Consider the following 12,352-nt stretch of genomic DNA (forward strand, 5'->3'; position numbering starts at 1 on the left):
GGCTCAGCTAGGAAAGAGTAGGAAGCCTCTTCTACACAATTAGTCACACTGACACTAGGGTCAGAGTATAAAATGTCTTGAACTTCAAACAAATCAATGGATTAGACACAGCTATTTATGCCAGATGGAATCTACTTTTTATGTGGTGGTAGAGAGAAAATGTGAGCCTTCTGAAACACCTTCTCTTTCCCTCCCCACAAAAAGATGTCAGGAGAAGAAACACATATGCATATAAAAAGGTGCAGTGTATGTTTATTTTAAATAAGTACTCATACAGAGGACATTGATATCACATGGAGAATTCAGTCAGATCCTTGCTCCAAATTATCTTTCCCTCACAAAAGGTCATATAAACTGAAGATTAGACTTGCTATTTGGCAACAAACATTGCAAAAATAGTATGTATTTCCATTAGGAGGTACTTTGTTACACCTTATCTTGGTTCACCTCATGTTACATGACTATGCAGCTGGCAACTACAATTTTCAGAGTTGGATCACACTCAAATACACTATTTTTATAATAAAACCAAACCAAGTCTACCCATGTGTAACTTCAGATTAGCTGATAAAGCTTTCAATTGTAACAGTTTATGCACTTTTATTTCATTTTGAAATCTAAAACTCAGTCTATTACATGACATCATATACCACAAAGATGAAGCCACGTGCTCCATTTTCTCTGTAGTTCAGAAAGGCAGGTGTTGAAGTTGCCTTACACTGAGATCCAAGAGCCTCAGTGTTAAAATTGATGCTAAAACCCTTGTAAATGGTTTAAAAGGAGCTGTGGGTTGACCCCACTCAGCAGCCAAGTGCCTATGTAGCTTCTCACTCCCCTTATCTCTCCTCCACCCCCAGCAAGATAAGGAGAGGGGAGCAGCAAAAGCAAAACTCACTGTTTGAGATAAAGAGTTTAATGAATGAAGATATGAAAAGTAAACCACCAAATGATGCAAAGGCAAGCCTTCACTACTCCCACAGACAGACTGATGCCCAGCCAGCTGGCAAACAGCCACCTTAGAAGCCACAAAACCTGCATGCCCTTCTTTCTCTACCTCTTCCTTCTTTTTATTGTTGAGGTGATGCTTTATGATATGGAATAGCCCTTTGGCCAGCTCAGGTTGGCCAGTTCCCAGCCATGTACTTCCAACCTCTTGCCCACTCACTGTAGGGGCAGAGCAGGAAAAAGAAAGATTTGACCCTGGAAAGGTTTGCTCAGCAACAGCCCAAACATCAGTGTATTATCAACATTGGTTTCAATTTTAAATCTAAGACACAGCTCCATACAGGATGCTATGAAGAAAGTTAACTCTATCTCTTCCAGACCCATTACAGAAAGAAAACCCCAAGAAGTCAGCTATTAATCTGCATGAGATATATCACATAACTCACCATTTAGAAGCCCAAAAATCAGAAGTCATCTACTGTAAAATGCTTTCAGCATATGAAATCACGTGCCAGATTTATCAAACCTGACAGCAACCCACTACAGTCCATACTCTGTCTAACACTGTAGCAGTGGCTTTGACCAGTGTACATACAAAACAAGCAAGCCCAAGGCCTCTCCCAAACACAACTTTGTATGGGATCCTGTGGGACATGTGTCCACGTTTTCAAAGCAGATCTGTTTTCTTCCTACAGTTTGGATACTGGCATCTGCTGCTTACTCCCAGCAGGTTGTGAGCAGTATTGTACAGTAGATATGCATAAATAGAATCATAAATTAAATAAAATAAGCTAACAAGGTGCTCAGAAAAGCTGCTCTATGACTCTGCCACATCGCATGAGAACTCAGTTTATGACGTTTGCTTACTCTAGTTCCAGGGGGAAAAAAACCCCAACAAAATAAAGCCTCTCAACAACAGAAACTACGTATTCCATGGAACTCTTCTCCTTTTAAAAAAGACTTCTGTGTTCCACAATCTAGAAGCCTCTATGGCAGTGACACCCACTCCTGCCTGTAAATAGACTGGGAATGGAGGGCAGAAGTGATGGTCTATGGAAACCATCAGTGTGTCTTCAAAGACCTTCGGAGCTCCTCAGCGTCTGTAGGGACAACTGTTCATTAACCCCAAAATAACCCAAACAGCACTACTCCCAAAGGCAGTAGTTTTCAATCTACCATGAAGCTCACTTCTCAAGGGTAAAGGTGTACAGCATCACAAATGTTTAACCCATGGAAAGACTTCAGGAGCTGGGTATAAACACTGCATAGCTTCCTGGCACTTTAAGATATTTAAAGGCAAATGCAGACCGTATTCCTCTTTGGGAAACTACTTTCTCTCCATGCAGCAAGAGCTTGCTAGGAAAGCTAGTCAGATTTGAACATGGACCAAGCAAGGTTATCTGCCCTGGTTTTTAAAGGTAGCATTGCTCACTGAAGAGTTCTGTTCTGAATTTGAGAGGCAAAGGCACAATGAAAGTGAGCAATCAAGGCCATGATTATTGGTGTCCAGCTTAAAAGAAACCAAGCTCCACTTCCAAGTGAGCTGAATCCACTTTAAGGCATACTGGGGGGGGGAGGCACAGTGAACACTGACAACAGCATCTGTCAAATCTAAATAAGACTAGAAATTTCTTTTTTCCAAAATACATGACCCAGATTTGGGTTCTGGGATACCAGTGAACAAAACCCACAGTTTTGTTTGAGGTATTAGAAATTTTACAGCTTGTGCACAGCTCTGTTGCTTGCCACACACCTCAATGCAGATGTGCCAGAACCACCAGAGTTCTGCTGCAAAAGCTTCAGCCTTAATTCCCCTTTCTTCTCCCACACTTTTCTGCAGCAGATCATGGATATTTGCCATTCCACAGTGCTACACAGCAAGCAAGCTCACTTCTAAACATGTCCAAATAGACGTTTCTAAACCGCAAAATAAACACCGTTCTTACAGTAAGTTAGGCAGCAAAAGGCAGGTTATACTTAATATTTCATATCAAATGTAGTGTTATTTAACTTTTTTCCTTGTCCTCAGAGTAGTAGTTACAAGAGGCCCTTTTGAACAACACAGACTTCCACAGAAAGTAACAAATTAGTTTACTTTCTGGGCTTTTTAGTCCCTGTCATGACAAAATAGTGATCATCTTGCCTACTCTTCGGAGGAGGAACTTTTGACACACCAGGTGTTCCTTTGTTATATGCCTGCTCCTTTGGGAGTGGCTTCTTGGCTGCTAGGGCCAAGCTTTTGTTTGTTTGCAAGTTTTTGGTTGAATGCTGACCTTTTGTGGAAGGCTGTGCTGGCTTTTTGGTCACTGCAGCTTTGGCTGAAGTTTGAGGAAGCCTTACAACAGACAAAGGTGTGCGTTCAGCAGGTTTGGATAAAGAGGGTCCAACCTGAGGGGGATTACTGGCATTTGGCTGCTTGCTGCCCGCTGATGACACATTTTTGCTTGTAGGTAACAATGGAGGTGGTGACTTTGATGCTTTGCTTAATGCAAGGGAGGGTGCAGAAGCAGAAAGTTTTAGCTCGGAAGCAGTTTTCAAGTTCCTTGCAAGATGAGAACTTGTTTGTGGGGCTTTCTGAGGATGCTGAGACCCAGCACCTGAGATCTGAATATCATTTTCAAGAGGTTTTGCAAGGAGTTGCTGAGAATGTGCAAACTTGGCAACAGTGCGCAGATTTGTAACCGGCAGCCGAGCAGCCCTGGAAGCGACCAAATTCGCTTTGGTTTTAGTGGCAGGTACAGGTTTGCATTTAGCAGGGACACACTTCTGTTTTGAAGTCGTTGTCCCAGCTGTCCCAGACAAGAGAGATGGTTGTTTTTTAGAGGGTGAGAGGACAGGATGGGCTGCTGGTGCTGGGGAGCCCCGAGGCAGGGCAAATTTCACCTTGGCAGTATCAGGGGACCGAATACGTTTGCGCAGCGTTTCAGAGGGAACAAGAGCTGTTCTTGATCCTGCACCTGAAGAACTTTTGCTTCCAGGCTGTGAAAGAGCAGAAGCTGGTGAGTTGCATGCAGGAGACTCCTGTTTCTTCGAGGTGCCAGCTAATGGTTTGAAAGAAGACTGCACACCTGTTGCTGAGGATCCTTGTAATTTAGACCTGACTGTTGATGACTTGGCAGTGGAAGATGGGGTAACAGGCACTCTTGGTGATGCCAGGGCAGGGGACTGAGGACATTTAGATAAAGCCTTCTTGGCACTGGCCCCAAGACCTAAAACAGGAGCAGGAGATTTTGATGGCTGCTTTTGAAACATATTGACAGCTGACATTGGATTCATTAGAGGAGGCTCCTGATTTCTAGCTGACAAGCTGGGGACACTGTCACTGGTGACCCCTTTCTGAAATGCCAGGATTTTCTGTTCCAGAGTTGCAAACTGAAGCACTCGGCATGGATCATATTTGAGCAGAAAACCTTGAAGAGTGTCCCAGCCTCCACCAACACGTACCATCACATGCTTGCCATGCAGCATCTGAGAATGGGGAAGAGGGGGTGGGAGAAGAAGAGAAATTTTTATCTTGTTTTATTTTTCTTCATCTTACATTACCACCTATTGAGAGTGACTAAAAATAGCCCTTCCTTTCTTACAGAGAAACATTTTAAAACAGAGAAATTATGTGATAAACAAGATTTATGCTTCCCAATTATTTTTTTAGATAGCTTCTCCAGCAGATAATAATTCTGTGTCAGAAAATAACAGAAGCATCTTCACAGAAGACATTTTAACCATTCTGTAAGAATTTTTGTTAAGTATACAGAGTTCTTGGCATGGGTTTAATTTAAATTATGGATGTTCTTGTAACACAAACTCTTATGACTGCTGGTGAGAGTACTCAACTACCCCACAAATCATAAACTCCAAGAATCCAGGCTTTGAACAAGCAACATTCTCAGGATATTCTATGGCATTATCCTCAATTATGTTGCAAGTCATTACTGAAATTTTAGAGACACCACAGATAAACATTACCTTAGTTTAGTGTGGTTGTAAAATCAATGTTTGTGGATCAAAGCTCTAAAGAATGGAGTAATTACACCTATTTAGAATATGGGATTGAATGACAAGTTGTTCCAACCTAAATAATCCTGTAATTCTAAAACAACTCCATAAAAATGAGCTTTTCACTTACAAGCATTTCTCTCCCCAAAATAAATATAAATCAGAGTTCTAAAAAACTACTTACTCGTATGAAGAGTATTTTATCTCCCAGCCTATAACGTCCCTCTGATAAGTATTCAATTGAAAATCGATGGGAACAACTGCAGGGAGGATCTTCTGCTATATGTTTTACCTGGTTATTAAATTGAAAGCATTTGTTAGTATTTTGATAGAGGCACAAGTCTAACCATCTATTGAGTTAATCTTCTATTAAGAAGGAAGACTCAAGAAGGGAAACACTAAATAAGGGGGACAGGGAGTCCCCAAATAAGTGCTGGGTTAGAGAGGATCTGCCTCTAAGAGCCACTTAGAAATGTAACAAATTGGAAGGGTGAGATTATAGCCAAGAAGGAGGAAGAGTGAGCTTTCAGAGAAAGTAAGGATCTGGTTGCTGACATTCCCGAAGAAACAGATTTTTTACATTACAACACAGAGGACCTTTAAAACAAATGAATTTTTAAGCAGAATAAGAAAATATTTCATCATTTCCTCTGGACCAGTTCACAAGATGTACAAATCATTTCCTTTTCTGCAAACATACTCATTTCCAATTGGTACAGCTACTGAGGTTTGATTTAGAAGACTTTCATCAAAGCCTGCTTTAACATCTGATGAAGTTTTACAGAAAGATCAAATTGAAGAGAAACATTCATTGCAGTTATAGAATATTGACACACAAGAAAAATTGGAGGAGAGCATTTCTTTTACTCAAAGAAGCAAGGAAAAGGAAGAGGGGAAAGGAAATCCAAGTAGGTAATATGCACTGCAAAACATATAGAACAGTACTGTATTTACATTTTCAAAATAAAACAAAACAAAAATGATAAAAAGAGGTGCATACCCTTCTGTTTTCTATTTGAGGAGGCTCACATGTGTTAAATGAAAACAAGCCTGTCGTTGCTGAGACAGATCATACAAGCACCAAACTAAGAGTTCAATTCAAAGCCTGTATCACACTAAGCAAATAGCACTTACTGCCTCGTGTAGCTCCCCATGGTGACAACATGACTTTGGTGTGCTAGGAGGTGATGGTGGCCCAGAGTTCATCAGCAGGGTTTCTTCTAGCTCAATTTCCTTCTCTAGTTTTACAAGTACAGGAGGTTCAACTCCATACCTCAAATACCAAAGAAGAGTGTTTAATTTACTAAAGAAAACAAAAAGAAACTGATTATAACAAACTTGCAAAAAAAGTGGCTTGACAAACTGGGACATCTTAATCAGTCAGAGGAGTAATTGCCTTGATAATTCAAAGAGAAGGAGCATCTCTCTGAGTTTCTAGCAGAAGCCCTTTCTAAGGCAGCCTTAGTGTTACCGAGGATGCAGTAAAAATACTTCCAAAACAACACAGTTGAGGTCACATCCAATTTAGATAGACTATCTTAAAGCTTCCAGCTCTGCACTAGAAATAAATTAAGTCTTAAAATAAATTTAGATAATAAAGAGATACGTTCCAAAAAGCTGAGAAATTTAAACCCCTAAAATCATATTTAATGCTCAGTGAGTTCTTCCAAGAGGTACACATTACCTCTATGCTGAATGCATAACTTAAACACACAGCTATAGAAACCAGCACCTCTCCATGGAAAGGGTCTGATAAATTTTTGAAAAAATATTCACGCTGTATGATGGTCCTAGAAAAACTACTCATTACTTTTTGCACAGAATTAACATCCACTGCACTGCACTTAACAGCTGCAAATAACATCCTAACTTTGTCTTAGGTTTTACTTAGTAGGATGTATCCTTCAGTTTATTGTTAGGAGCATGTGCGGATCACATACCCGGATAAAATGCGCCCAATTTCCAGCAGACAAAGATACACTTGTCTTGGATCCTTGTGCAACACTGAAAGGGAACAGAATAAAGAGGAGTTGTAGTTCATATTTATTGCAGGAGGCCTATGCAATTAGGTACAGCCAAGAGGAGGGAAGATGAGGTATCCATGACTATAAATTTCCCATCATCCTACCAAGAGGCAAGGTACATTACCATTGATAAAGCACTACATGCTTTACAGCTCTAATTTTCTATTCTATAAAGTCTTTAAAGCCATTCTGGCACTCCTGAAACCACTCTTCCCTTCCTCCTAAGAGAAATATGTTTTATGATCTTTCCTCTTGATGAGAAGAGGAAAGAAAGAGATGTGAACATTTCCCATTCCCTACCCCAAAAATGCAATATTGCATTCTTAAAGATGAAAAGCACTTAACTACAAATAGGAAAATACACCTATCTGTTCATGCTCATGCCTACAGACACAGCCAGGTACATGGCACTCTGGAGGTTGCCATCCACAGGAGGATACACTGCAAGGGCCCTAGCTGAGAAGTGGATGACTACACAGCCAGTCAGCCTGAGTGGTTTTAACCTTGGCTGGGAAAGAACCATCTGGGTGACTGTGTTACCAGTTAAGTAAGCAACAGATATTTTTTCTTATCACTACTTCAAAAGTTCCAGCTCTATATTTACAGATGAAATCCAACACCTTTCTGATGTTCAATTTGATATTTAAAATGCCTTTGCTTTAAATGTGTTTCCTAAAGAATAATCCAAGCATAAAGTCAGATTTTCTTGTTTACATCATCTACTCCAGTTTCTAAGTCAGCTTTTTAAAAGATCCGATTATGAAATGTAAATCTAGAATAGAAAGTTGACACAGCCATAATCTAAAAACTACTTTTAGAGGCAAATTAATCTCTTTTTTAGTGTATGAATATGTGTGTGCATGTGTGTGTGTATTTGCCAGCTGTAATGGAAGTGTTTTGATTCCCTTGAATCCAAAAGGGAAACATCCAAATATATCCCTAACAAAGATCAAGACATTTGTTTTGGCTTGATGTCAAAAGGGCACCCCACAATGCCTACTCTTCCTTTCTGCTGTCTCAGGACCCTCTTGATTTATTTCCTTCCCAGTCATCTACACTTTTCAGGAGGTGCTGCTATATGTACCTGATAGGAAAAAGACAATTGTCAACTTATCCTTCCACCTATTTCATTCATGAAGAATGGCTTGAAAGTCTGATAGAAAACATCAGTGGAAAGAATGTTTCATCTAGGAGGCTGCAAGTCTGCTCATTTCAGCCGCCAAAAAGGCTCACAGAAGATATTTATGCCACAGATCAAGCTTGTGTCAAGAGTTACAGACTTCAAAACACTTCTTTGCTATGAGTGAAAGCCACAGCACCAGGAAATCATATCTGCTTATCTCAGGGAAGCAAAACAGGTTCTAATTACCTGTCCACTTACAGGAACTAATATGTTTAAGCAATACAATTCATACAAGGAGCTAAAAAAGAAAAAAAATTAAAATATTCTTGTAATTCAGTCCTATTCATCTGTATTTCCTGGCACTGAAACAAGATACACTCACTAGTTAATCAAAATGAGACAGATGCAAATGATGGAGTTTTCTCAGCTGTTTTAAAAGATGACATATCCAGTAGAGATGCATGGGCATCCAGTCCAGCCAGCATGTAAATAGCATTTAATGGCACAAAGACTTCAAAATCCAATAAATATCCTGACAAATTAATATGATTACTGATAACAAAGATATTTTCTCAGTTTTTTGCTAGTCTGCTGACAGGCAGATATTTTTTCTTATTAAAAAAATAAAAGCCAGAAGACAAAAAACAGAATTTGGCTTGCCATAGAAAGTTTTGTATTAATTTTTACTGACATAATAGCTGGTGGAAGAGCATTTCCTTATTTATTATGTGATGGAAATACAATCCTCTTAACTAGCAGTCAAAAAATTTTATTCTGTCATATCACTCTAGAAGATTATATACAGCATCAGTTGTGCACTGGGGCAGGCATACTCATAGTTGGTAATACTTATTTTTATAACTATCTTACTAAATGGGAAAATACAAATTGTTTAGCATCATGTTAAGTGTGTCCTGAAGTAAATGTTAATTATCAACAGGCTGTTGCCATTTCAGACACAGTGCCCTGATGTTGTTACCAATTTTAACCATCATGAATGTATTATTCTGAGGGATTTTTGCAACAAGAATGAGCTCTAACACCAAATAAAGGATCTTATTGTGAGTTGACTCCATGGCCTTGTGGTCTTCCCACACACAGAAAGTGAAACCACACTTTTCTCCTGATTCTCAGCAGTTCTTTTTACTGAAGAAAAACACGTTATCTTGCACAGCTCTCAGTCCCCACTTCATCCCACACAGTAACTTTCAGAAGTTTAGAAAAGCATCATGAAAGTTATATTAGTTATTGAACTGATTTTTCAAGGCTTTTACTTGGACACTGCATTAAATAAAATCTGGCACAAAACATGCAGAGTCAAGACAAAAAGTTCAAAAGTCTATAACAAGGCATCTTCCTGACCAGGTAGTTATTCACACAGAGATCAAAGCAAATCTTACGAAAAGAATGAGTTACCTAAGCCTTCAGATTCAAAGAGGTATGTCTCATCAACTCCAATGGCTCTACACCACTTAAGAAAGTTGGCTGTATTATCTCTGGCAAAAAAAGATCCTGATGGAGCATCCTTCTTACATGGAACTTTTCTCATAGGAAAATTCTGTCAAGGTCAAAAAACAAGAAGTACATTGTGCACACACAACATTGCCAACAGATTTCAAAGCATATTTGTAAAGGAAAATACACCCTAAGTTCAGAGCACAGAAAGAATTGTAACTATTTTGTGTTCACCTCAGTATGTATCCTATGAAAAAAGCTACACTAATATAGAAGGCATTCTACTCATCATTGTGAATAGTCAGTGAGTGAACGGCCCTTAGCTCTGCAGCCTTTGTACTCCAAAGTAACAGAGACTTGCTTGCTTGCAATTCACATTTCAAGTAAGCATTGCTGCTCAATAAAAACACTGAAGCCCATCTCCAGGTTTGGATACTTTTACGGCTGACCTGCACACGTGAGTTCAGCCACCACTTTCTGGCATAAAACATACTACCAAGTGCCAATGGGTATCTTATTAACAACCCACACTGATGTCAGGGGAACAAACTCCAGACTTGAACTAGCTCTTCCCCTGGCAAGATTTCCACTGAAATCAAACTAAAAACCTAGCAAGAACCTTATGATGTGATTAACAAAGCAAGTAATTTTTTGCATGAGTTCACCTATAAAGCCACTTTGTTGTTAATCTGTCTCTGGATACACAGCATACAAAATGCTTCTTTGGGAAGCCTCACTCACCTGCTTTCCCTGTAACTACTGCTTAAAATTTAGGACTTTATATATATATGTTTTAAAAATCATTATACAACTTACCCTTAAGTTATTTGTGCTACAACATTTTTTAACTGTGTTTTGAAGAACATCAACCAGTTGGCAAAGCAGTACCCCATTATCAAGTTCTTCTAGCAGTTGTTCTGCTTTGACTTCCATTCCTTTAAGAAAAAGAAGGTCAATATTAGAGTTATTCCACAGAAGGTAAAGAAGTTTCATGTGAACTTAGAGGCAGCTCAAAAAGCATTCCAGTGTAAGACTGAAAAATAGAAGAAATATGTAAGTAAAATCAAATCAAATATTCATTTAATTAGATTTTAATTAGACTAACAAGATTCAGAAATATAAATTTGAATTAATTGTGCAACCCTTAAGAGGTGGCAGCTAATAAAACTGAAATCAAAGCATGCATTTTAATCTCCCAGCCATTCAAACTCAAATACACCAGATCTTAATAGTACTAACCATAGGTATTACACATCAGCGCTGACTAGAATATTGGAAGTGCTTTGAAATTAATTAGAGAGTGATTTATTTTCAAGCTCACCCAGCAAGCCAGAGAGCCAGATTGAGAGATCCTCTTGCATAGGCACCAAAGTGGCTTCATGCCGCACAGATATCCATTGGTCGTACAGGCACACATCTGCCAAACCCGGCCCGTGTCTCGGAGTCAGAGGACTTCGGGGGCTCAAGGGAAGCTCATCTCCAAACCACACCTGCAGAAGATTGCAGTAAGCTGAAGAAGGAAGCTCTAATACTTGCAGTCAGATGACAAAAAACTTGTGGTTCTGAATTAGTCTGAAGAACAATTATTCAAAGAGTAAGCGTTCACTTCCCTTTCAACAGATACAGCAAACCAACACTTCAATCAAATGGTTCTGCTCTTGTTAGTAACTCCTGCACCAATATACCACTGCATTCATTCTCTTGATTCCTTTAGATTAAAAATTACATACTTTCCTGAATATAGAATAAAGAGAACATGCATTAAATGCTTCAAATTTTTTTTAACTCGGGACATTTTAAGTCATGAAATCCGCAAATTATCATATAATTTACTACAGACTACTGATTTTTTGACCAAACATTTCAGAGACATTTTGTGCTTAAATCATTAAAAATTATAACATTAAAATGTTGCATGTTCCCATGCAAGGACATAACACATTTCTTGAACACAAACACGTAGCATTTCTCTTCTGCATATTTTCTAAATGAGAGGTAACTTACATTTCAAGAACAGGACCACACTGTGGTGAAGAAAAATTTCCAAAGACAGAGTCCTTCTGGTATTCTTAACTATTTTCCTTCAGTTCAGTGTATATGTAAAATATATTTATTTATACTTAAGTGATTAAGTAGAATATAAGATTATTCAAAACCACATCTTAATCATGATGCAAATTTTTAAATAATCTCAGGCTTTGACTCCAAAACCTTCTTAGCTAACAGCACTAAGCAGTGAATGGGTCACCTATCTGATAACAACAGTGCGTTATCCTTGTCACATTTCTCCTTGTAAAAGGGGAAAATGACAACTTTTTTTTTTTTTTTTTTTTAATCAGAAGTAACTGGGGAATCTAGTATTTCATCTGCTTCAGGGTAGACTTTTGTATTAAAAAAAAGTATTATGCATGTATACAGGATTTAAACACTTCAAAAGGCATTTACCTGAACCGCATTCTGCATGGTCACCTGCTTTACATTAGTTTCTGCTCCTGGGGAAAAATAAGAGATTTTTAATACAGTCTCTCCTGCTTTCATGAAAATCCTGAGAAAATCCTGAGAAAAACAAGTGCTGTTTTGGAAAAATAAGAATGAGTCTCATAGGAAGGGAAGGGGAAAGAAGGAAATATCTTCATAGCTAAGATTTTGATCCAGTATTAAGTCAACTTCTGTTCTCTGCCCTTAGATAAAAGTGCAGTTATTACAGGAAAAGTAGCAACTAACTTCGTATTCATAAACAATGCTCCAAAGTTGGCAAGATTTTTAGGAGCTGTATGACATTTATTTTGCCAAAGAGTAATACACATAC

At 38.7% G+C, this 12,352-nt stretch overlaps 1 protein-coding gene across 1 annotated transcript; it reads right to left on the reverse strand.

The window, feature by feature from the left end:
* Positions 1 to 243: 243 nt before the first annotated feature.
* LOC131592463 (GAS2-like protein 3) lies at positions 244 to 12,027 on the reverse strand. The gene is made up of 8 exons (XM_058863990.1): positions 11,989 to 12,027; positions 10,865 to 11,033; positions 10,360 to 10,478; positions 9,505 to 9,646; positions 6,882 to 6,945; positions 6,076 to 6,214; positions 5,126 to 5,233; positions 244 to 4,413 (listed from the first exon to the last, which is right to left on the reverse strand). The coding sequence occupies exons 1-8, from the start codon at positions 12,004 to 12,006 to the stop codon at positions 3,037 to 3,039; spliced, it is 2,136 nt and encodes a 711-aa protein (XP_058719973.1). The 5' UTR covers positions 12,007 to 12,027; the 3' UTR covers positions 244 to 3,036.
* Between the last annotated feature and the right edge of the window lie 325 nt (positions 12,028 to 12,352).

Source organism: Poecile atricapillus, chromosome W, assembly GCF_030490865.1.
Source record: "Poecile atricapillus isolate bPoeAtr1 chromosome W, bPoeAtr1.hap1, whole genome shotgun sequence".
Classification (NCBI taxonomy): Eukaryota; Metazoa; Chordata; class Aves; order Passeriformes; family Paridae; genus Poecile; species Poecile atricapillus.

Coding starts and splice junctions, on each gene's coding strand:
- LOC131592463 (XM_058863990.1), bottom strand. Junction 5,234..6,075: donor ATGGGGAGCTACACGAGGCA/GTAAGTGCTATT, acceptor TTTAATAACCAG/GTAAAACATATAGCAGAAGA. Junction 4,414..5,125: donor ATAAAATACTCTTCATACGA/GTAAGTAGTTTT, acceptor CCCCATTCTCAG/ATGCTGCATGGCAAGCATGT.